The 26,279-nt window shown below is 39.5% G+C and overlaps 1 protein-coding gene and 1 pseudogene across 1 annotated transcript; one reads left to right on the top strand and one right to left on the bottom strand.

The window, feature by feature from the left end:
• Nucleotides 1–9,106: 9,106 nt before the first annotated feature.
• On the bottom strand, nt 9,107–13,337 carry LOC147857383 (uncharacterized). Its single transcript, XM_087328642.1, has 5 exons — nt 12,092–13,337; nt 11,232–11,264; nt 11,048–11,138; nt 10,221–10,484; nt 9,107–9,684 (listed from the first exon to the last, which is right to left on the bottom strand). The coding sequence occupies exons 1-5, from the start codon at nt 12,686–12,688 to the stop codon at nt 9,524–9,526; spliced, it is 1,146 nt and encodes a 381-aa protein (XP_087184768.1). The 5' UTR covers nt 12,689–13,337; the 3' UTR covers nt 9,107–9,523.
• Nucleotides 13,338–15,350: 2,013 nt separating this feature from the next.
• On the top strand, nt 15,351–18,706 carry LOC147857382 (uncharacterized; annotated as a pseudogene).
• Nucleotides 18,707–26,279: the final 7,573 nt, after the last annotated feature.

Here is a 26,279-nt window from a genome sequence, read left to right as displayed (position 1 = left end):
CGATGTCAGATTCGACTTTTCTCCCCTTAGTGAACATAGCGGTGCCAACGTCATTCGTTTCAAGGAGGAACATCCTCCCTTCTCACCTCCCTTGTGCGATGATCTTGCCTTCTTCTTCGATGAAGCACCCAAGATGAGTAAATCGAACTTGCATGCCCTGGTCAACAATTTGTCTGACCGACACCAAGTTCTCAGTGATCGTCGGCACATGCAAGACAGTCCTTATGATTCCCTTGTGGCCAACATGGCTTAGAGGGACATCTTTGATGTGTTCGATGGGGTGAGGGGTGTCATCACCAATTTCGACGACGACTCCTTGGGATTTTTCATGTGATTCAATGCACCTGAATCCACACACCACACCTTGTTCGACCTTGAGGTGTTCACCGCCATCGAATTGGCTTTATGCTTCATGACAAAGACTGGGCCCGTTTCTGCTCGCCTTGAGCCTTCGCCATAGTGCAATCTCTGACACCCATCCGCATCTCCTCAACTCGAGCTGACCTTGTCCAAAATGGTTCGTTTTTTCCAGCACTCGCTTTCTCTGTGGCCCTTCTGACCACATTACCAACAGTCGTGACCTTTCCTTACTGACCTCCGACGCCGCATTGACTTGCCCTACTTGTGGAGGGTCCATAAATTTTTTCGGCATTTCGATTATGCCTCGAGTTTTGCTCCTATCAGCCGCCTCCATTGCACGCTGACCCACCTCGTTCACCACGACCATGAGGCCAATCCGCCTCCATGCACAATATCTTGCTATCAGTGTGCGTACTTATCAATGCACTCAAGTGGTTTTCTTTTAAGAGCAACGTCAATTGTAGCTCTAAAAACGAAGGCGTATTCTACCTCGTTCAGACTACCGTTCGGAATACTCCGAACTTCGACGCCAACCCTCCAAGAGAAACTTGCACCATTTTGTCCTCGATAGTCACATTGATGGAGGCGAGGGAGTCGTGGATCTGCTTGATCTTGGAGGTGTAATCAGCCACCAACATCTCTCTCTATCGGATATTGCTCAACTCCTGTTTGAGTTGAAGCTTTCTGGTTGTGGTGCTCGCGGCGAAAATCTTTTTCAAATTTTCCCAAGCATCCTTTAGCGTCTTGGCGTCTCGAATATAGCTCAAAAGTTGATCGCTCACATAGGATGCAAAGCAGTAGAGAACTCTGCTTGCCGCATGTTCCTAGGTCGGGAAATCTCTATGTGTCGACTCAAGTGCTGCATCATTAGCTCCTCCGACATAACTCCAGTAGCCATGCCCGAGCAGGTACTGTTGCATCTTGTATGACTAAAATGCGTAGTTTCTCCTATAGAGCTTTTCGGTCGGAAGAGAGCTTCCCATTCCCCTATCAATGTTCCTGTCTTTTCTGTCGGTTGCAGAGGAGTCTCAACCCTTGCGCTTTGATACCATGCAAAAGAATACGTGTGCAGAAGCGTGTGTGATAGACACCGAGTACACAATTGGTTTTAGAAACTCGACAGTTAGGTAAACACAAACAATGCATACACAGTGTGAGAGAGACACTGGGTAGAGAAGACAACAATATTTTGATTACTAAAAGACTCAGTGCATACAACAATGCTTAGAGTGCACTTTATATACATGCCCTTAACGAGTGGGTTGACACAAGTACCATTAGTACTTGAATGCTCATAAATGAGCCTTACACTAATTCTGCCTACAATATTCCCATTTACTATAATTGGAATATAGGCCCTCAACTGCCTTTTTCGGATTTCATTCGACTCAGCACACCCGAATCAAACTCTATTCGATTTGGCTCTCGGCTCTTGGCTCTTTAGCCGATTCGGCGCATGTTGAGCTCGTCTCTCAACAAACGCATTTCTTCAAGGCGTATTAGAAGAAGAGGTGTACATCATACAACCACCCGTCTTCGAATCCACTAAAGAAGCCACTCTACGGCCTTAAGCAAGCACCAAGTGCTTGGCATTCGAAGGTAACACAATATCTTCATCGAATCGGCTTCAATATGTCAAAATCCAACAACTCCCTCTACGTAAGAAATGATTCTAGAAGCCCGATTGTCATCATCCTATACGTGGATGATCTGGTCATTGGAGGTGAGCATCTAATCAACATCAACATGGTCAAGTCCCTCCTCTCCGGAAAATTTCAGATGACAGACATGAAGGAGCTCTATTACTTCCTTGGCATCGAGGTAATTCATATTCCAGTCGGCCTTATGATCTCCTAACGACACTACATCCTTAACTTGTTATACAAGTTCGGGATGACTAAGTATAAGTCTATGGCAACCCCTCTCGATCGGCACCTAAAGCTAGTTGCCGACTCCGACATAGAAGAGTGTGAGTTGACTCAGTATCGACAACTGATCGGGAGCCTCACTTATCTCACAATCACTCGACCCGACCTCAGCTACCTAGTCAATCTCCTTAGGTAATTCATGCAAAAGCCACGTGACATACTTGGATTGCGCTAAGTGAGTGCTACGATACGTGAGCGGCACAATAGATTGTGGCATTCTCTATAAGACGGCAATGCCAATTCAAGTCGAAGGTTACAAAAATGTCGACCGACAATCGACCTCAAGATTAGTCTTCTCTCTCAGGAGTGGAGCCATCTCCTAGAGTAGCAAGAAGCAACCAACTATTGCACTTTCGAGCACAGAGGGAGAATACAGGGGTGCGGTTGTGGCTGTATGTGAAGCCATATGGCTCAAGAGGATTTTGAAGGATCTGGGCATTCCCTTCAAGGATCCTATCCCCCTTTATTGCAACAACATGAGTAGTATTCATTTGGTTTGGAACCCAGTGTTCCACAAGTGCACGAAGCATATCAAAGTGCACTATCACTTCATCCAAGAGTGCATTCAGGCTAGAGATGTCGACCTTCAACACATTAGCACATATCTTCAAACAATCGACATCTTCACCAAAGCCCTAGGAGCCGACAAGCTTTGGCAATTCATGTCAGACCTTGGATTGACGATCCCTGACTTGCCAAGCTTGAGGGGGAGTACAAGATAGAAGTGGAGACCGTCTGAACTGGATATCAGCCGAAGCGGAAATCAACCGAAAGAAGCCGACCAAAGTTGAGCTTGAGAGGGCGTGTTGAGAATCAAGTTCAGCCTAGTCTAGTATGTGAACACACCCTTTGAGAATCTATGAGCACTCAAAGGTCAAAAGTCACCACTACTCTCTACACATTAACTATGTGTCATAGAATAATATTCTATGACACATAACTAATGAGTTCCATATTCCCCATGACTAATGAGTCTCCACATTCTCCAAGGTTCTAGAAAGAGAGTGTGCGTTATAGTGAGTTAATGAAGAGAGAGGGTGACCTTATATAAAGCACCCTACTCCTACTTCATAAAGTGTCAGTTAGTCTCCCTTGTAATGCTATATTCTTGTACTTGATATTCTCCTTGTTAATTTACATCTTCTTGAGTACTTCATTTCTCTTATTCTAGATCTGTCTTGTGTTTCTCTCCTCTCCTATCCTCTTTCCACACACACACCTCTTCTGTTGCACAGAATCATATCTTATTCTTTACAAGTTGGATAACCCAAGTCTTATAGATTCCATTTGAAGCAAAGATTCCATTTCATCAAATCAAGTTAATAGGGTTTTTTGTAGCGCAAGTTGAACTTCTACTTCTAGGTGTTATTGAGTCCTTTCTTTTGCTCTCTTATATAGCCTAACTTATGTGATTTCATTCAATATGATCCATCATCTTGAGCATCCAGTTGTCTTTGGTCTAACGTGGTTCGAGTTTCACAATCTAGAGCTTGGTTGGAGAAAACAAGCAATCCTAGAATCCTATAATAACCACGCAATTCCAATGTATCATTGAATCTCAACAACTTCCCTATAAAGGTATGTGAATAGGGACACAAAGAAGAAATGTATATATTTGCAACAGTAACAATGTCATCCCCCAATCCTTAAAAAAAGTCAACCCTTGTTTCCAACCAAGTATCAAGATCTCAATTATGTCTTTGATAAGGGGAAGGTTGATATGCTCCTAGAATATCGGCTTTACAATTGTCATGTCGATCATCAACTAGTGGAAGGTTAGTCATGGGAGCTAATTTATAATCTAGAGCCATTAGAGCTCAAAGTTCTTCAAGAATATATCAATGGGAATTTACCAAGTTGATTCATTTGGCATACCAATCTTCTTTGTTAAGAAGAAATATGGGTCTCTTTTCTTAGTCATAGATCATCAAGGCTTAAACAAAATCCCAGAGTCACAAATTGAATGCGTATGTTTTGCTTCTAATCTAACTCTTTTGCAGCGCTGAAATGGAGCCAAATACTTCAAAAAGCTTGATCTTTCGAGGTGCCTATAATTTGGTTTAGATTGTTGAGCAATGAGTAGAAGACCATGTTTTACACTCGATGTTGACATTTTGAGTAGACAATCATGCATTTTCATTTCACGAACATGCCATCAATTTTTCAACATATGGTCATCAATATTTGTCAAGACTTCTTGGACATATTCACCATTGTTTATCTAGATGACATCTTGATCTTTTCCAAGACTCTATGTCCAACTCAAGAAGTGAAGTTTTTTTATTGCGATCAAGTGGGATTCCATGCTACATAATCTTAATTGAATTTACTTTTATGGATCTAGCAAAGTTACAAACAATTCTAGACTTGCAAACCCCCCGATTTAAGTGTGATGTCCAATGTTTTTTGGTGTTTACAGTTTTTTATCGTAAATTCATTAAGCTTACTAGAAGAAGATTGCATAACTTACATTAAAAACCCAATCGTTTGCATGGATTTGAGGTGCAAGAAAGGAATTTCAAATATTAAAGCATGCAATTTACATTCATCTCTATTTTAATCCATATTGGTCAAGCAAAGCCCTTATCCTAGAAGTTAGAATGTTTAATTTTGCACTTTGAAATGTCTTGTCAGAAACCAAAGACTATTGCAGCTAGTCACTTTCCATTCATGAACATTTTAAGTTGAGGAAATTAATTATGAGATTCAAGACATGGAGATCTTGGGTATCATATATTCTTTTAAGCATTATTATCATATCCTTGAAGGTTCTTCCAGCTAGATCATTGTCTGCAATACTCATAAAAATGTAACATATTCTAGAGTGCTCAAGCCTTAAGTCAAACTACAAGGTCATTGAACAAAATTTCCTATGCATTATGATTTCATGACCATGTATCATCCAAGAATACAACAAGGAAATGCATATGCTCTATCATAGACTTCATATATGGCACTTCATTTATGAGAACCTGCTTTTAACCATCAAAAGCAGGTCCGCTTGGGTCCTGATTGTTTCCAATTGATGAAAATTAGCGCCTTAAAAGTGCCCACAAATTTAACCTTTATTGATTCCATTCATAGTGATCTCATTGTAGATGAATTTCCACAAGATTTCCTCACTAATATTGTTCCAAATTGTGCTTCTTATTTGAGATTAAAGATTGCCCATAAATATTATAATCACTTCAGTTAACATGATAATTTGATTTTTCGAAATAATCTATAATATGTTATTAATAGTCGTTCTCAAATATCAGTCATAAAACACCATCATGCAAATGATTAGACATATTGAACCCTACAATACTTTTGAGTAATATAGTCAGTTCACTCAAAATTGGAGTAATATATTCATTTTGCACTCTAGGGATTTTGTTTACAATAATTTGGTTCATTCTTCTACAATGTATGCATGCATGTATGTATGTATTTATGTATGTATGTATGTATAATGTATGTATGTATGTATGTATGTATGTATGTATGTATGTATGTATTTATGTATAATGTATGTATGTATGTATGTATGTATGTATGTATTTATGTATAATGTATGTATGTATGTATATATGTATGTATGTATATATGTATGTATAATGTATGTATAATGTATGTATGTATGATACATGCAAAGAAAATTAGACAAAAAACAAAAAGAGACAAATTTGGAGGGTAATTTGGGGATTTGTTGGAAGTGTGGAGGGCATTTTTGCAATTTACATATTATAGAAAAACAGACAGTCAGAAGCAGAGACAGAGACATAGAGGAGATATGTCCGATTAGGGTTTAGGGTTTTCTGCAGGCTTTGTGGATTAGGGTTTCAGCCATGGCGAGCCTTGCAAGAACTTCCATTACTTCTTCTTCTTCTTCTTCTGCTGCAGGCTCCATCGTCCGAGCCGCTGTCTCTTCCATCGCCAAAGATGACGAAAAGAATGCGAAGAAGAAGAAGAAGAAGATCTCTCCTCGGAAGCTTCTGATGCAGAGGAAAGCCGAGCTTGTGGAAGCAGAAGCGTCGGCGTCCCTTCTCTTCCACTGCAGTGGCGTTAACTGCAAGCAATGGCGAGAGCTCAAAAACTCGCTCGCGTCTGTTCACGGTAAGTCTCTCTTCCAACCCAACTTCAAACACAGTCGCAGTAATGGACATCACCAGCAAGAAAATGATGGAGAAATCAGAAGAAACGGAGGGAAATTCGCTTCCATGATCTCCTCCTCCCCTGGTCCTCTGTGTCTTCTGTACCTTGGCAAGGGTGTCTCACCGGACATGATCTCCAAGCTTCTTCCGCCGCCATCTCTGAACGACAGTATGCTTCTTCTGTATGGGAAACAGAAGGATACTGTTCTGAACCATGTGGATGTGAAGAAAGCTGCGGGTTTGGACCTTCTGTCTGTGTACCGGAGAAGTGTTTTCTCGACTCTCTTCAATCCGATGGCATTCTTCTCCGGTCTCGACCGCATCAAAGCAGCAAAGGAAGCACAGGAAAATGCTGCAGTGAACAGTGTTGACACTGCTCCTACCACTGATACTACTGCAGCTACTACGAATCCAAGTGTTGCATAAAATTGGCGTTGAAACAGATTCCTCTTAGATTACAAAGATTGCTGCAACAAATCTGAGTGCTTTTGCACAGATTTTGTTACCGTGATCCCACAGTTAAACAGTTTAAACAGTTTAACAATTACATATTTCATTGTCGAATCGCATGGAGATATGCTCTTCTCTCTCTGTCTATCTCATTGTTTTTGTTCGGGAAGTTCTCGCTCTTGTCTCCAGGATGTGGATCAATAACATGCTCCTGCACTTGTTTTCTTCGGAAATTGCACGTAGTTGATTCATGATTACGGATTTTGAATAATATTTCTATGCTCTTTATTTGCTGGGTTTTACTTGCTCTTGTTTTTTATTGGAAATATGTAGATCTTAAAGAGTATTTTGCTGACATATTTAAGACTATGGATCATAGAGTAACATATGCACTCCCCTTCCCTTTCCATTTTGTATCACATTATATTTTAGGTTTGGCACTTGTTTACCTTGTATAAATGGATGATTTATTCCATTCTCATGGTCCTAGATGGGATCTTGTCCATTCCATTATGCATAGTCGATTTTTCACAGGTCATGGAATGATGGGGAGATATATATGGTATGCTCTCACTCTATTCATTCTTATTATGTAAGTTTGGGACTCGACCCTTTGCACCTTGTCCCTCAAGTCTGGATGAATCATCTTCTCCCTTTCGAGCTCTTGTTTGAAGGAATTTTGTAGCTGCTGTAAGAGCACTTTACATTCGGAATCAAGTATTATTATTATTTGGGTAAGATATTTCACTGGTTTCTTGGGTATAGATCAAGTAATCTTTAGTCTTCTTTCTTGGTCTTTACTTCATTTAATTTTGTAGCTCTGAGGATTAGTCTCTGTTTTTTTTATCGTAATTAGCTTACCCTAGTGGTAAGTCATTTACACTACTAACACTATATCTTGGGTTCGAAACCCGAATTTCTCATCTCTCTATTACTCCATACATATCCTCTTAATTTACTAGATGCCATTGTGGAATGTAGGGGTTGAACCCATGACCACCTGGTTTCCATTGGGTAACCTTACCAATTGAGCTACATCCATCTAAACCCAAATTCCTCACCTCTCTCTTTCTTTCAATTATGGCGTTCTGCTAATTTCGCGAAAAGTTAGCAATAACACGTGGGCTCGCTTTTTTCCTTCTTTTATCCAAGTTTAGCCATTGTTTCTTCAAAATAGGGATGCATAATCTTTTCGCTTTGGAGTGTGATGGTTAAAGGTAGAAACTTGGACTGATCCTCCTCAACCCCAAGTTTCTCTTCATTTGTGCAAATGCCTTTGTCAATCCCCAAAACCTGGATAAAAAGGGGATGAGTTATGACCTGATAATTCCTCTAGTACCACATTCCAAAGGTTATTTATTTGGCAACGTACTGAAAACCAATGGGTTTCAAGGAAATCAAGAAAATTGATCTCTTTAAAAGATAAATTGTCTTAATCTATGCTGCAGCGAGTCAATTTGCTTTAATGAAAGCTTGGCCTGTTCTATGCCTTGATATTAGTGAAACGCTTCTATTAGATTATTGACATTCTTCTATGTTATTTTTCTACTGGAAGTGTTATTTGTTTTCTTGGTCAGTTTACTCCATGCCTTCTTTATTTGGATACATCCATTGATTATGTGCAACATAAAGGTTTAGACAGTTTTTGAAATAGAGCTATAACTACCAACACTCTAACTGAATTCCACCAATGAATTGATAAGTCAAACTACAGAGGATGAGATAGGCAATCAATATTGAATGATTATCTGTTTTAAGAAAAATTACAATGATTGTTACTCTTTCAAGGAGATTACAACTGGGGCTAATCACTGTTAATTGTATGTTAAAATTATTTGAAAGGTATATATAGGGAGGATTGCATGGATTGTACAAGGGGTTGCTTAAATCAGAGATCCATATCAGAATTGAATAAATTATTGAAAGCTTTAGCCTAAAACAAAGGCAGGCCACCTTAATTCTAGCTGTATTGCTCCAGCTAAATTTAAATGACTTGAAGCCCAATTTAATATACAAACATTGAAATTTAAGAACTCTGTTGTCATAGAGAAGTGTCGTGTAAGATTCTGCTGATTGAGATTATATACCAAAGAACAAATAATATTCATGGGTGAGTGGTCATTCTATACAAAAATCTATTACACTCTGATGCTAAAAAGTGTATGACAGCTGAGAAGAGAAAACCGAACCACCAAAGCCAAAATTTACAAAGAATATACCAAATGCCAAAGCTAAAATTTACAAAGAATATACCAAATGGGAGCGATTCTTTCTTTACACAAACTCAAGAAGGCAAACCAAAACTTTTTGATGCTTCAAAGAGATCATCCAGCACCATTTTACATTTTCTTTTACAAATACCATCAGCTCCAATGGATAGAGTGGAATAAGAAGTATGCCAGATATCTCCCTCAAGCATCACCTAAATCACGAGAAAACACTCCAACTTGGAAATCATAGAAAGAATATTTGTGAATGTATAGATCTCTCTTTATCTATCTATCTATCTATATATATATATATGGTTGAAAGCATGTCCAGGCACTCAATGTGAAACTGCCTGCTCACACCTTGTCACCACCACAATGAATAAAAGAATTTGGCTTTAAATAGAACTCCACAAAATAACACGAAAAAGAAAAAATATCGCTATGAAGTAAGTTTGTCATTAATGGTGCGAGTCAACTTCTTCTCTTTCTTTCTTGCCATTTTTTCTTCCTCTTCGATGTCCCGAAGTATCTTCTTTATCCATGTCTTCTTGTCATTCAGCCCCGCCAGATGCACCATGAAATCGCCTTTAGAATATACACCTGAGTCCGGCACATCATTAACAACGAAAATTATTTCTAAATAGATAATAGGATATTCAAATTCAAAATTCAGGGCAGAAAATAAGGGGATTGAGGAATGATAAATTTCTAAGGTATTTCACAATCAAATCTGGCTAAGTATCTTCGGAAAGCTTAGGTTATATTTTCAAAATCTACCAGTACTTGAGTTTACAATCCATATTTGCCTAATGTTATGGAAATTGAGTAAATTATACCAATATTTCAGCACTTCCATAGGACACTAAAATGTACATGGATAAGAAGGATTTAATAGAAATGTTGAAATACAAGTGTAATATCTCTAACCTTAGGGATTCCTAACAAGATATATCTTCATCCAATCATTTCCCAAAAGTCTACAGAAATTTTAAAGAATTTATTTACCAGTAATATTTACCAAGAACTAAGTAAATGCACCAAAAAGTGAAATATTACCCCAATACTTTCAAGTTTCATCAGAAATAAATCTGCCCAATCATTTACACATCACAAAGGGTTCCTTAGTTTTTACCAACCTTGCCACACAGTCTTTGCCAAGGTCACCAAGCGGCGGCTACTTTTTAGTGAAGGTTCCCATAGATTTGAATTGAAGACACATTGCATTTTGGGGATTCGAACATGGCGTTTGCGTTCTTCAACAGGCATGCTCCTTATTAGAAACTTGAGGGCATCATTATCTCCACTTTTCTTTTGACCAAAGGGCCGGATAAACGCTGTTTGATTCCACCATCGATCGAGGAATTGCATGCTCCAAGTTGAGTTTCGGAAGAAAAACATCCCTGAAAAGAAAATTTTCAAAAACCAAGGTGTTAAGAGACAATGAAATTGAAATAAGTTGCTTAAGGGGTTGAACACCCAAGGAAATCTATACAAAAAGTAGAGGAAATCTATAAAAAAAAAAAATTTCATCAGAGTGTAAATAGCCATGGAAACCTAAAATAAAGTTGGGAATAATACCAGTATAACCCATATTTGTTACTATTTACCAGAACACGGCTAAGTTTTAGACGTTACAAGAATACACTTATAAAGCACAAAATTGACTAACCCAAACGGTTATTCTGATCATTTTTAAAACTTCAAGGTATCCTGGTAAATATCCATAAAATATGGGTATTTTGGCATTTTTGCTCAAAACATTTTCCATAAGAGTATGAATACCTAAGGCATATATAAAAGAAATGTTTCATAAGGTGTAAATATCGAAGGAAATCAATCAGAATAATTTCCTTTAAGAGTATTAATTCCCAAAAAATTGATACAAAGAGTTCCGCAAAATGTCAACACCACAGGAAATCTAATATAAAAAGTTCCATGAACGCATGTAAATCTATGTACATACCTGCATTCACACCTGTCACATCCTCTGTGACTATGAAATCTGGCATCTCATGAAATTCCATATTTCCAACAATCGATTCAATTATATCCTCCTGAAAACATGGTTTTAGGTAGGCATACAGTGAGGAGGGCTCTTCATATTAATAGCATTTATAAGAAAACAGGAATTGTTTTATAATGCTTACCAATGCAATTGCTGGGTTTGTCACAACCGAGTCCTGAAAAATCACAAGATAAGATCATTATGAAAACAAGAAATTTGCAATAAAAAACATTATCCAGAATGCAGCTAGGCAATGCTAATCAAACACGAACAGGTAAATCAATTTTGAATTACTTCTAGATTTAGCAAAGATCAAACAACAGCACTAATAACCTCATAAAAAAGAAATATGAATTGCAACCGAAGTATATGGACTATAACATGAACTCTTCTAATGCAGTATGCATCGATAAAATAATAATGACACTACAATGAGCTTCTCACAGACAAAAGAATAATTAATTCTGCTCACAGACAAAAGAATAATTAATTCTGCGATGATCTGTAAATAAAAAATGACGATCAAAAGATGGTAAGGGTCAAGCATCTAAGCTTCAGCCTATTAGATGAATCAATTTGGATACATCACCAAACATTGGAACGAAGCTTTTTGCTTACAAAAATCACTACTTCTAGTCATACAGTATGAATGCAGGCACATAGTTATGATCGAAAACTTGCATAACTGAAGTTACAGCATGTCTCCAATAGCATACATCACCAAAACATTTTTACCGAGGAAAACCGCTCAGTAATAAAGTAAACATAAATATATAGAACTCAAAAACATCAATTCATGGGGCAGTATCCTCCAATTACTTTTAAATAAGCCTGTTAGATAACTCTTAAGCTTGCACCATCAAAACATGTTCTCTAACAAAAAGCACTAATTCTCCAAAGGAGCATATATGAAAGCACATAAAATCAAGATAAAAAACCTAGCAAGATCAAGCTAAATTTTCGTGTGTGTGTGTGTGTGTGTGTGTTTCTGTAGAAACTTACCGCATCATTCCAAAAGACCCAATCATAGTCAGCAAGATACTTGCGGACAGCCAAGATTTTGCTCCAACTAGGGGGTCTACTTTTGTCAAGAAGATCACTGGCGTCAACGAACTGATAACCATGTCTTTTCGTATAACTAATTTTGTTAGGAGTAACCAAATCAGCAAGACCTTCAAAAGATCTTCCAGGAATAACATTCCCACCATCTTGGCATGTGACCATAGCAAATTTGAGCATGTTCAAGTTAGGGCTCGTCCCATTGTCCAGTTTCGCAGTCTCTTTTTCTGGTCTCGATTTCACGTTGTAGCATTGCCGGCCCAAATAGTTTGCTCTCTCGAGAAATACGCCTGACCCATACAGTAAAGATGCTGAGGTGATCATGACAAAGATTACTAAGAAAGCCATTGATTTGATAACCCTAAGTGACATAGAATGTCGGTAATAGTTGGTGCTGTAGTCAGGGTCTCCTTTGAATGAGACTTGCATTCTTAGTGTGTCTAAGTCTTTAGGTAGATCCTTTGTGAAGTAAAGAAGTTCTGAAACTTTGCCAGCTCTCCGAAGTGTGAAAAGGTCGGGTGGCGACCATGAAGACGGCATTGGAAAAGCTTTCTATCTGTTGGAAAACCCAAAATTCTCGTGTTTCTTCTGGATGCTTGAGAATTAGGATTTCACCTCTTTGACAAAAGATTAGGGTTTCCCCAAGTGATGATCGAAGATAAGATTCTCACCTGTTTAGTAGGATAGGGGATTTTCACCAAGTGATGATCAAAGATTAGGGTTTTCACCTAATTAGTAGTATTAGGCTTTCACCAAATGATGGTTAAATAATATTGTTTTTTGACCTGTTTGGTATATGATTAAGGTTTCACCAAGTGATAGATAGCGATGGACAAGAGTTTTCACCAGTCTGATAGGATTAGGGATTCACCAAGTGATGATCAGAGATAAGGGTTTTCACCTGTATGGTATGACTAGGGTTCTCACCTGTTTGATAAAAAAAGATCAGGGTTTCACTTGTTTGATGAGATATTAGGTTTTCACCTGTGATACAAGATTAGGGCAAATTTTCACCTGTAACGCAAGATTAGGGCTTTTCTTTCGCCAGGTTTGGATAAGCAGAATCTTGGGGTAACTAGCAGGTTCTTTGTGGATCTCCCGCCCAACAGAGGATCAAAGCTCCGATGGCCCAAACAAGAGAAATGCAGATCAGAGGGATGATTCTGATGAAAGCTTCTCTATAGGTGGGCTGTCTATCTGCCAGTCTGTCTGTGAAATGCCAGAAATCAAAGGCAAAGACAGGCTATATAATAATAAGAAGAAGAAGAAGAAGAATTATTCTCAAATTATTGTTAAAAATTTGGTCAAGAGGAAGAAAGGGTCTTCCTCTTCTTCTTCTTCTGCGTGTCACATTTTCTTCATACATATATTTTATCATACTACTCGAATGCATTGGTAAACATTCGTCTTTTCATACGAATGCACACGAATGTTATCGAAACATTCTTTATGTTTTTGGTTTTTTTTTGTTTACACATTTTTGCCTTTTAACTTTTCCTTACCTTAAAAATAAAAATTTATCTTATAATTAAATAATGAATACAAAAGTATGGTATTTTACCATACTTCAAAGGGTGTTTACCATACTCCGAATGAATGATTGAAACATTCGCGAATGAGAATGCACATATGGTACGTATGGTTCATACTATGTATTTTATAATTAGTACCAAGGCAGGAATTTTGACGGGTGTCGTGCCCGACAAAGGCCATTTTGCCCGTCCAAAAAACATACACCTAATAAAAATGTCCGTAGTGACATATAAAGTATAAATTCCTCCTTTTTTAATGTGAAAGGCCCCTTAAAAATTATACATGTCAAATGGCATGCTAAAATTCTATTTTCTATGTCATATATATTATATATATATATATGTCACATTTTGTTATATAAAATTTTAAATACATATATGTATGTAGCATGTACTATTATCATACTATGTAGTATCAATATGTACTAATGTAGTATGAAGTGTGTAATTTACTAAATTCTAATATATATGATATGTTTTTTTCATAACGCGCTTAAAATAATATCATATAAATTATAATGATGAATCGTGGATTCATGATATAAATTCTCAAATCGATTTAAATTTTTAAACAATAACCTTTTAGTCCTTTATTAAATACTCTAAGATACTAGAGTGTAGACTCATCACTCACTTTAGGTTTTATTTTTATATTTATTTTTTTCTCCCAAAAAAACACTACTTCGTATTAGTTAGCAAACAAAGTGTTGCGCTCGTGATCGGCCACAGCCGGTTACCGTTCGTATATTCGTGTGCAAGACGTTCAGGCAGAAAACCGAAGAACAAAATAGCTAAAATAGCGAACACACAGATTTTAGCGTAAAAACCCAAACTAGGAAAAACCACGTGGAGTCCACTTGCTCCGAAAACTGATCACTATGATGATGAGGGGTACAACAAGAAACTCAAAGGAAACAACCTCGAGTTCTTCTTCGTCAGCAGACGGTTATGGAGTTGCACTTACTCACACACTCCCTCTCTCACGCATTCTCACTATTAAGGAGACTACTTCCCCGTACTCACTATCTCACGGAAATGATAATCATCCATATAATGATTGCCCTAGATGCTTATATACTAGTACAACTTTCAGACTATTTACAAGTATAGCCCACATAGGCTTATTTTAGCTATTTACAGATATAGTCTCCCGAGTTGGCTATCTACATGATTTCGGTTTCGGCCTCGGCCTTGGGCGAGTTCCTCATCAACTTGGCTCTTCCCTTTTCCCATTCAGAGGGACATGTTTCCCAACACAAAGTACATCAAAGACCAACAAATTTCACCAAAACTCACTTTGGTCTTCTCACCAAAGTGATTATAGTGCCCACCCCCTCTTTTACAAAAAAAGTATCTAAACAACTCTTTTAACATGGTAACTACCTTGTAGCACAATTATACATATTTACAGCTCCTAGTCACTAATGGAAGCCATTGGCGCAAACAACCATCTGGGTGCTTAGTAGTTCCATTTAGGCCCTGATGATGATCCGACCACCATAGGAGAATTGTCCCATTTTAGTAGAAACTTTGACCGAGCTCTTTCTGCTTCATCCGATTCTCCCTTAATCAAATATCGTACCGCCCCCGCAGCCAAGATACCAACTCGAACCAAATGTTTAACAATACCTCACCGCTTGGGAGCTTGTGCTTTGAAAAACAAACTTACAATGCCTGGTCTAAAAGTGTTGGACCTGTTAAACAAGCCACCATCATCCACATCTCCTCAAAAAATTCAGAGTTTGTGCCAAGTCGAAATCTTGCACATTGAAACACATTGTCACCCTGCTCTATAAATCCATGACCATGGGGGTTTAACTGTTCCGTCCAGCCTTCTCCTGTTAACTTCAACCCCTATAAGGACCCCCATACAACTCTCCCATTCACACCGCATGCTACCACAATCGTGAAACTTCTACCCCAAATGTTAATCGCCTCTGCGCAATTCCAAAAATAGTGAGGAATCGATTCCAAAGAGTGTCCACATATCTTGCAACCAGCCTCCCCACCACAACACCTCAACCACTCCCCCATAGGTACCGCCTTATGGCTAAGAAGCCACAACCAAAGCTTTATTTTTCTGGCCATATCGAACGCCAATAGTCTCCTCCAAAACGACTTCAACAAGTCATCAGATATGCCTTGATCCCTCTAGCTATTGCGAGTTTGAGTAGCACCCATTGATTTGCCTTCCTAGCGTAGTATTGTACTCGAAAAACCTTTCTAGATGGTTCGTTCTTGGTTTCTGCCACCATACCTCTAGGTTTGATTTTAAGTTTTTTTAAACTAAATGTTTTACTAACCTACTTTTTTATACATACTTATTACTATGCTTTATTAAAAAATTAGGGTTAGTAATAACTTATTAGTATAGGAAAAAGGTGAGTACTTACTATTAGGTAGCAAGTTATTGTTCCACTTAAAAATTATTGGTTTTATGTAGCGTTTTTGTGCCGCAGCAATAGAATAAAGACATCCTTCAACCTTTAACATTTTTGAACTACATTTAAAAAATGTGAGTTACCATGACCATCTATCATATTATGTTCATTTAACAAGTTATTATACAATATTGTCATTGTATTACCTAAGCAATAACTTGATTGTCTCTATTATATTGAAATGAAATGCTTCTAGTACATTTTTAGATGTCTATTATTTCAATAATTTTAGGGGGAAAACAAAGAACAAAGAACAAAGCACACCAACAGTCTATCAAGAGTATGTTTTGCAAGGCAGCACATGTTAATGATGCACCAAATAATGAGCAAGAGGTGATTACAAACGCAATTGGTTCAATATCTTCTTCTAATAAACAAAAAAGAAAGTGGAGAAACCAACGGACTTTGTTTCACCCATGGGCATCATGTGACAAAGTCCTTATTAGGTGATGATATAATCAAATGCATGTGTTGTGAAGATGCAAGAAAGAACAATGTTTTTACGGATGGTGGATCTCAAAGCATGCAAATGTCTTCATTGAATGAACATGCAAAGTCATTCGATCATGTGATAGCAAGTGCCATGTATCATGTAAATAAACAAAAGGAAAATGCAAATGTGAAAGGCCCAATGGATGACAAAATTTCAAAAATCATGCATTTAGAATATGAGAGGATACTTTTATGCATGAACTTGGTTCATTTTCATGCTTGCAATGATATTCCATTAGAGAAATATGTAAAACAATGTAAGTTACAAAAAGAACTTGGTACTTCGGATGTCCCTGCCACAAAAGAATATGGTGCTTAGGCTAAAGAATATGCCAAATCTGCAAAAGAATTCTTAATGGCCATTAAGAATCACACAAGGAAACCCTTGTATGATGAAATTTGTGGAAGTTCATTTTACTCCATCTTGATTGAGAAAGCACCGATCATACATTGGAAAAACACCTCATTATTTATGTCTTGTACTTAAGTGAAGGTGGCAAAGGGGAGCCACATTGTAAATTTGTGCGACTTCTTCCGGTGGAAAATGTGAAATGTGAAATCATTTTGGAGAGCAATTCAGATTTTAAAAGAACTTGTCGCTTTTGCAAATGATGGGGCATCATCTATAATAGGGAAGAACAATGGTGCAATTTCTAAGTTTCAAGCCATGATGCCTAATATTTTGGGAGTGCATTGCATTGCACATCATGAAGCGCGTGCCATAAAATATGCATATATAACGTCTCATGCACATGTGTTTAGCTTCCTTGATGCATTTGCAAATAAAGTATACTCTTGGTTGGAAAAGTCAACTAATAGACACAAGGAGCTAAAAGAAATAATGAAACGACATGGTAAGGGTGATTTGAAGGTGCTTAAAACTCACTCCATATGATGGTTATCTTGAGGCCAAGTAATGGAGAGACTATTTACACTTATGCCTGCAATTTTAGAACAATGAGAAAAACATGAGAAAAAATTGTATGAGTATGTTACTATATTCCAAGTGCAATTTATGTTACACCTATTGGCAGATATTCTTGTACAATTAAATAAATTAAATGAGCAATTCCAAAGGGAATTAACGGATGTAACCATAGATTGACATATTCGCATTCGTGGGGGTTACCATACGAATACATACGAATACGCATAAGAATACATGAAAAATATTCGTTAAAAAAAAAGAAAAAAAAAGAGTTCCTACTTTTTAGTTTCTAATATATATATATATATATCATATAACAAAGAGACTTTCACATTAAATATGGGATATTTAACTTGACATTAAAAAGGAGGCTTACACAAATAATATTTTTATATAATAAATGGAAAAATTAAAAGTTAAAAGTATTTGTTTTATTTTTAATAAATATAAAAAAATAACAAATAATAAATAAAAGGTTCATTAATTTCCCACTTTACTCTCCCACAAAAATTGATATTTTTATTTGTTATTAAAAGGGAACCTCATACTAATAATATTTTTATAATATATATAAAACTTAAATGTATTTGTTTTATTTTTTAATAAAACGAAAAATAAATAAATAAATGTAAATAAATAAACTAAATTTCATATTTTTATTTCACATTAAAAAGGGGAACTCACACTAATAATATTTATCAAAACTTAGTTGTATATGTTTTAATTTTTAATAAAAAAAAAAAATGTAAATAAATGGAATAAATAAAAAATTCTCACAAAATTTTATATTTTTATCTCACCTTGATAAGGGGACCTTAGACTAATAATATATTTATATATAATATATAAAATTATTTTTTTAAATAATAAATAAATAAACGAATGGTTTTGTAATATTCTTAGGGTCATTTTGTATGAATCTCGAATTTTACGAATATTACGAATTTCATGCATGGGTCAATCTATGGATGTAACTATGCTTGGTGTTCACTTGGATATCATCCATGAGAAACATTTGGTATTCGGTCTATGTTTCTTGCAAACTTTCTATCTAATGTGAACGATGACATACTCACATATGTATATTGGATGTGATAATGTTACTCATTCATATCTATTGAAGTTTATACCAATTCCAAACCCAAAGGAGGTAGTAAAACAATAAAGAAAACTAATGAGTGGACCTGATAGTGAGAATGAAGATAGTAATTTCAACTTGAATATTTTTCATGGTAATGTGAAAAATGGTAGTTTGGATGAATGCATTAGCATTGGAAAAGACTTTGTCCAACATGTTATTGATGCCTTAAACAATTGTTTCCTGGATGTTACATTTTTCAATGTTGTCAAGTTGTTTAATCCATCTTCATATCCCATTGAGGAAAATGAAAGAGAGAAAAAGACAAACGAATGGTTGCACAAACTTATTGGGAAGTTTAATATTGATAGGCAAATTGTTGACATGAAAAGATGCTTCAATGAACGAGAAGATTTTGTTGGTATGCTTGTTACAATTGCTAAAGGAAGAGGAATGCATGATGCATGGGATATTTGTTGCAAAGCACAATCTTGGTGGCAATTATTTCCGGGTATTATGCAATTGTGGCAACTATGTAGGACTATTCCTATTAGTACAACTGCATGTGAACAAGGCTTTTCACGTCAAAATATCATAAAAAATAATATTAGAAATGGTTTATCTTTGGAAACTTTAGATGCTTTGATGTTTATATCCTTGAATGCTCAAGAGACATCAAACATTTGTTGGACGGATATATTTAACCTTTGGCTTGAAGAGAATGAGAGAAGGATGGTATCATTGAAGTGAACACATGTTGCACAATTATAAACATTTTTTTGTGTTTTTGGGGCTTTAAGAAATATGTGATGATTAAGTATTCAATTGGTACGATTTTTTGTTTGAAGCTTATTGTATCCTCTTTGCAAGAATGAATTATGATTATCGATACATATCTTGTTTGTGCTTTGGCTTAAAAAGAATTAACACAATATTTATTTTATGTATTTCATTATCTTTGTAAGGTAGTTATGTTTATTTGTGTACTTTCTATAGTAATAAAATGTATAATAATGAAGCATCATATAGAGCTTTTCATTATTAAAACTTGTATGTCAAATGACATGTTAGTTTTTGTACTCTTATGTCATATGACATACATCTTTAAAATATGCCCGTCAAATTCAAGCCTTGATCATTACCTCTCATGTATTTGTTGGGAATATGTCCCTCTTGTGGGAGGAGCCGACCATTCGGGCTGGTAAGAGCCGACAATCGAAGACATGAAAGAGTAAACTAAGAGAGAGTCGACAGTAGATGATCCAAGTCAAGGACAAGACCGACTAGACAATCAACATAGGAGTTGGCTAGTCAAATTGACTAGTCGAGCAATCGGATGATGAATGACTATTATTATTATTAGATAATAATAATATCTATATTTGTAAATAGCCCATACTATGTATAAGTATAAATATGTTGGCAAAAAAGGCCAACTCCTCCACTTTGTATTCTTACTAGTGTGAACACATCCAATAGTTAGGGGTTGAGTATATAAGCCCTAACCTAACATTGTAATATTGCTACTTGAATCAGACTTGAATATCTGAGAAAAGAATTACAAAGAGAGAGATCAAAATAACAGAGCTTCCATTAAAGCTTAAGAGCGTGTCCATCTTCTGTTCATCTTCTTGCCTTCACTCTTTCATTGTTGTTTGCTGAGCAAAATTCGACAGGTCCACACACACTTCCGCTTACACCTAAACAACAATTGGTATTAGAGTGACTTGTTGTTCGGCGGTAACAAACAAGAGAAAAAGCTGAAAGAGAAAATACCAGGTTAGTGAATCTCACTTCCATAAAGAACATGGCTTCAACATCCGGTACAGGAGTTGAGATCCGAAAGTTCAACGGGAAAAACTTTGCCCTAGGGAAGGAGATGATGCAGGACATGTTGATCATTCGAAGACAGGTCGACGCCATCTGGCACAGCGAAAAGCCTGCTTCAATGTCAACCGAAGAGTGGATATCAATAGAAGAAATTGCTCGCTCCACCATTCGGATGCAACTAGCTGAAACTGTCTACTTCAGCATGGCAAAAGGGATGACAACGTTCTCACTATGGGAGAACCTACAAGCTATGTATGAGAAGAAGTCCTCATCTTCAAAATTGATATTGATCATACAACTATTTATTCAACATGAAGATGAGAGAGACCGATCCAACCACCTCCCACATCAACACCTTTAGTCGAATGTTGCCTGAACTCTCCTCACAAGGGATCAACTTCGAAGAAGAAGTGAAAGCCCTTGCCCTCCTATCGAACTTGTCGGCGAGTTAGGAGGTATTCTGCATGACATTTGCCAATAGCTGATCAAATCTAAATCTATAGGAAACAAACGGTCAAGTCCTCATAGAGGACAGTCGGCGAAAATCGATGGGACTCACCATCGAAAAATTCAGTCGATCGAGAGAACAAGCCGACAGAACCGGTCGGAACACCAATCGGTCAAAAACGTGGGGAGACCGATAACGGTCGAAGTCGAGAACCAGTCGACTAGACGATTTTTACACCCGCTGCAGAAAAGCCGGCCATAATGTTTCTGACTGTTGGTCGATCAAGAGGAAAGAGAATGGTCGGCGATCCGAGCAGAATCGAGGGCGTGATCTATTTCGAACCATTCTCCAGTTGGCAACCAGGTCAATGTTGCCGACACCCGATGGGGAGAAATGCTCTCCTTAGAGGACTCGATGATCGGAGAAGTCCTCTACAGTGCGCAAGACTCACACACGTTGTTACTGGACTATGGTGCCACATTTCACATGACCCCCAACATCGAATGGTTTTCAAACTATTTGGCCAACGCCAACGACACAATCCGACTAGGCAATGGGAAGGAATGCAAAATTGCTAGAGTAGGCGAAGTACCAATTCAATTGTCGAATGGCAACACAATTGTCCTGCACCAATTCCGGCATGTACCCGCACTGAAAAGGAGTTTGGTCTCCATCGGCATGCTAGCCGAAGACAAGTACAGAACGACTCTCAATGAGTCGACGTGGATGATCAGCCATGGAAACCTGAAAATAGGTAGCGGACACAAGTACAACAACTTGTATCTGTAAAAGAATACGTGTGCGGAAGCGTATGCGTAAGACACAGGGTACACAGTTCGGAAGTATGACAGTTCGGTAAAACGCAGAAATCACAGAGAAGGAGAGGGAGAAACAGAGAGAGAGCAGTAACAAAAACTATATTCAAAAATAATTCTTTGTATGTTCTCTGTACATACTTCGTGCTCAGTGAGCACCTTTTATACAAGCCATGACTATTGGGCTGACATAAGTACTGTCAGTACTTGACCGCTCATAAATGAGCATCCTACACTTACTCCCAAAATTATTCCTTACGAGGAATAAAGTTCTAATGGTCTCTCGGTTTACACATCGCTACGGCCATGTTGTGCGTATAGTTTTACACACCCAATCTACGCATTGGATTACGCACTCGTTTACGCACCCAATGTGGAGTTTGTATTTGAACACTCCCCCTCAAGCTCAATTGGAGGTCCTGCGTGCTCCTCCGGATCTTCGCTCCGGCTTCTCCTGGCTTCACGCTCGCTCGCGCTCTTCGGTTCGTCTGATTCCGCACACCTCGACCCTTTCGGTCAGCTTGTCTGCTCATGTGGCCTTTCTCAGCTCCCTTGTTGTCGTGGTGTTGGCGCCTCTTTCGCTGCCCTTTTTTCTGCTTGGCCCTTAGTCGATTCGTAATGTCCGAATCGAACATTTCGATTGAATTGGTCACTCTTGATTCATTTCTGCTTACATCCGAATTGGTTGTCTCCAATTCTTCTTCTGTCTTTAGGCCCTTGACAACGTTAGACCATGTCTTGGTCTTGGCCTTATCTACCCCTTGTTCGGTTGTCTTCGGCTCTTCCCTGCGGTTATGGACCTTGCTTACTTCTTCGGCTTCTTCAGCCGGCCCGAAATCAAATTCTTCATCCAATTTGGCATCGCGGTCACTACCGCTCCTTTCACGTTCACGCTCTTGTTCTTGTCTCCCCCTCAAGTTCGGCACGTCGAGGTGATGTAAACCCAGCTTACCCAAGAAATGCCATAACTTATCGAGACCAAGGGGCTTGGTGAAGATGTCGGCAACCTCAATGTGCTTGGTCCGGGCGTGGAATACAGGGTTTTTCACAAGGTGGATACTGTTGAGGTTGTCGCAATAGATCATCGTCGGATCGGACACCTCCACATGCAGGTCCCGTAATAGCCGTTTCAGCCAAATGACTTCGCACATAGCAATAGTCACCCCTCGATATTCGGCCTTTGTGCTCGACAGTGCTATTGTCGGTTGCTTCTTACTGCTCCATGCGATCGCCGCACTCCCGAATGAGAATGTGTATCCGGATGTGGATCTACGATCATGGGCATTTCCGGCCCAATCGGCATCCGTGTAGCCAACTAATTGTTCGGCTATGCCTGCCTAATACAACAACGCCATTTCCTTAGTGCTGCTAACATATCGCAATATCCTCTACACGCATTGAAAGTGTTCAGCCGTGGGTTGCGGCATAAATTGACTAATCAAGCCGACTGAGTAACTGAGATCCGACCGAGTGATTGTCAACTAGATTAGGCCTCCGACAATCCGTTGGAACCGTGTCGTGTCGCATGCCTTTCCCGAATCTCGGTGAAGCTTTACATTTCTATCCAGAGGGGTCGAGATGGGCTTACAATCTGCCATCCTGAACTTAAAGAGCATATTTAGTGCGTAATGACGTTGGCTGATCAATATGCCTTCGGGGTAATGGATCACTTCGATCTCGAGGAAGTAATGAAGGTCGCCAAGATCCTTCATGTTGAATGATGCCGCAAGCAGGGACTTCACTCGGCGGATTTCTTCTAGGTCGGCACCGACGATGACTAAATCGTCAACATAGAGTAGAAGGCTAACCGGTCCATGTTTACCTTGCCGAACAAATAATCAAGAGTGTGACTTGGACGTTGTGAACCCCATCCTACACAACCGTTGCGTAATCTTCGCGTTCCAAGCTCGCAGAGCTTGCTTAAGTCCGTATAAAGACTTCTTCAATCGACAAACTGCCGAAGTGTTCTGTTCGGATAGAAATCCGGGGGATTGTGCCATGTACACTTGTTCCTCAAGATCACCTTGCAGGAACACATTCTTTACATCCATCTGATGTAAGTGCCACCCCTTCATGGCTGCTACAACTAGTAGAACGCACATCGTGGTCATCTTCGCGACCGGTGCGAACGTTTGTCGTAATCTACGCCGTGCTTCTGCGCGTAGCCTTTCGCCACTTATCGGGCCTTGTAGCGGTTGATAGAGCCGTCCGTGTTGTACTTGACCTTATACACCCATCGGCATCCGATCGGCGTCACACCCTTCAGCATGTCAACCAGGTCCCAAGTCTCATTGTCCGATAACACACGCATCTCTTCCTCCATCGCGACACGCCAGTTTGCGTCTTCCGTTGCTTCTGCGTAGCTCTTTGGCTCACGCACTTCCGCCACTCGTGTCATGTACGCATAATGGTGCGCATGTACGCATTACACCCGTATCTCTTTACGGGGTTTTTTAGGTGGATAGATCGGCGTAATTCGTTGATTAGCTGATTTCGCGGCCCTCTTGGCTGACTTCGACCTCTTCCGCGGAGGTTCCTTCTCGATTGGCCCGAAGTCAGATTCTCTCCGATCTTACTCGGCAGTGCCGAAATCATATTCCAACATTTTGTTTGTGAAGAATAGCGTGCGGAAGCAATAGGAAATCAAACGCAAAGAATATGTAGGTTGCATGGAGAGCTTGTATATGCACAGTACGCGGGAGAGACAGAGAGAAAGAACACACACAAAACTCGATTCAAAATACTACTCAATCGGTACATAGGATGTGCTCAGTGAGCACTTTTATACAAGTCCATACAGACTGACAGAAGTATTGACACGTACTTCAATGCTCATAACGGAGCTCTACACTAATTCCCAAAATATATTCCTACGCGGAATATCGTTCCAACAGCCTCGCGGTTTACGCACTGCTACAGCTTCTCGTTATTCACTGACTTGCGTACCGGTTTACACACCCGTTTTACGCACCGGTCTGGCCTAACCGATCGGCCCCAACCGATCCGGTTCTCGGCTTGCACAGCCGATCCGGCCAATGTTGAGCTTGTATCTCAACACTCCCCCTCAAGCTCAACTTGAGGTTCCATCTGCTCTTCCGGATCTGCTCTCCAGTTCCTTTTGGCTTCACGCCTCGCTCGCGCTCCTCGACCCGTTCGATTCCACGTGCCTCGACCCTTTCGGTTGGCTTGTCTGCTCACACGACCCTTCTCAGCTTCCTTGCTGTTGCGGTGTTGGCACCTCTTCTGCTGCCTTCTCTTATGCTTGGCCCTTTGTTGATTCGGCGTATTCGAATCAAATATCCGAACCGACTCGACTTCCTCCGATCGGTTTTTGCTCTCGTCCGAGTTGGTTGTCTCCAACTCGTCCTCGGTCTTCTCGCCCTTGGTTGGCTTCGGCTCTTTCTTTCGACTGCTCCCCGTATGTCTGCTTTCGGAATCTTCCGCGGGTCCGCCCTCGGCGTCTTCAGCCGGTCCGAGATCGAGTTCGTCATCCGACTTGGCCTCGCGGTCTTCGTCTTTTGGAACATCTCTCCCCCTCAAGTTCAGCACGTCGAGGTGACGCAACCCAAGCGCACCCGAGAATTGCCGCAACTTGTCCAGACCAAGTGGCTTGGTGAATATGTCGGCGGTCTGCCGATCCGTCGGAACATACTGAAGTTCGACTTCACTGGAGAGGACACGCTCACGGACGAAATGGTAGTGCACCTCAATGGTCTTAGTCCGGGCGTGGAAGACAGGGTTCTTCGCTAGTTGGATGCTGCTGAGGTTGTCACAGTAGATTGTCGTTGGATCGGATACCTCCACCTGCAGATCCTTAAGTAGCCGCTTCAACCATATGGCTTCACATGTTGCGACAACAACTCCTCTATAGTCAGCTTCGGTGCTCGACAACGCAACTGTCGGCTGCTTCTTGCTACTCCACGCGATCGTGGCACTCCCGAGAGAGAACGCGAAACCGGACGTGGATCGGTGATCGCCGATGTTTCCGGCCCAATCAGCATCGGTGAAACCGACCAACTATGCGGCAGTATCAGCCCGATATAGTAGCCCCCGGTCCTTAGTGCCACTGACATACCGGAGTACGCGTTGTGCACACTGAAGGTGCTCCTCGGTCGGTCACGCCATGAACTGACTAATCACCCCGACTGGGTAGCTGAGATCTGGTCGGGTGATGGTCAAATGTATAAGGTTTCCTACTATCTATCGGAACCTCGTCAGGTCGCATACCTTTCCAGAATCGGGGCGTAGCTTGACGGTTCTATCCAGAGGCGTTGAGACGAACTTACAGTCGGCCATCTTGAATTTGAAGAGCATATTCAACGCGTAATGACGTTGGCTGATCAAGATATCTTCAGGGGTATGGATCACTTCGATCCCGAGGAAGTAATGAAGGTCCCCTAGATCTTTCATGTCGAATGATGCCGCAAGCTGGAGCTTCATGCGGTCTATCTCACCTAGGTCGACGCTGGTGATGACCAAGTCATTAACATAAAGTAAAATACTAACCGGCCTGAGTCGATCTTTACGGATGAACAGTGAGGAGTCCGATTTTGACATCACAAAGCCC

Source organism: Azolla caroliniana, unplaced genomic scaffold, assembly GCF_043228905.1.
Source record: "Azolla caroliniana isolate FFs.n. ecotype wild unplaced genomic scaffold, voAzoCaro1.0.p SCAF_12, whole genome shotgun sequence".
NCBI lineage: Eukaryota > Viridiplantae > Streptophyta > Polypodiopsida > Salviniales > Salviniaceae > Azolla > Azolla caroliniana.
This window is presented reverse-complemented; position numbering and strand designations above follow the sequence as displayed.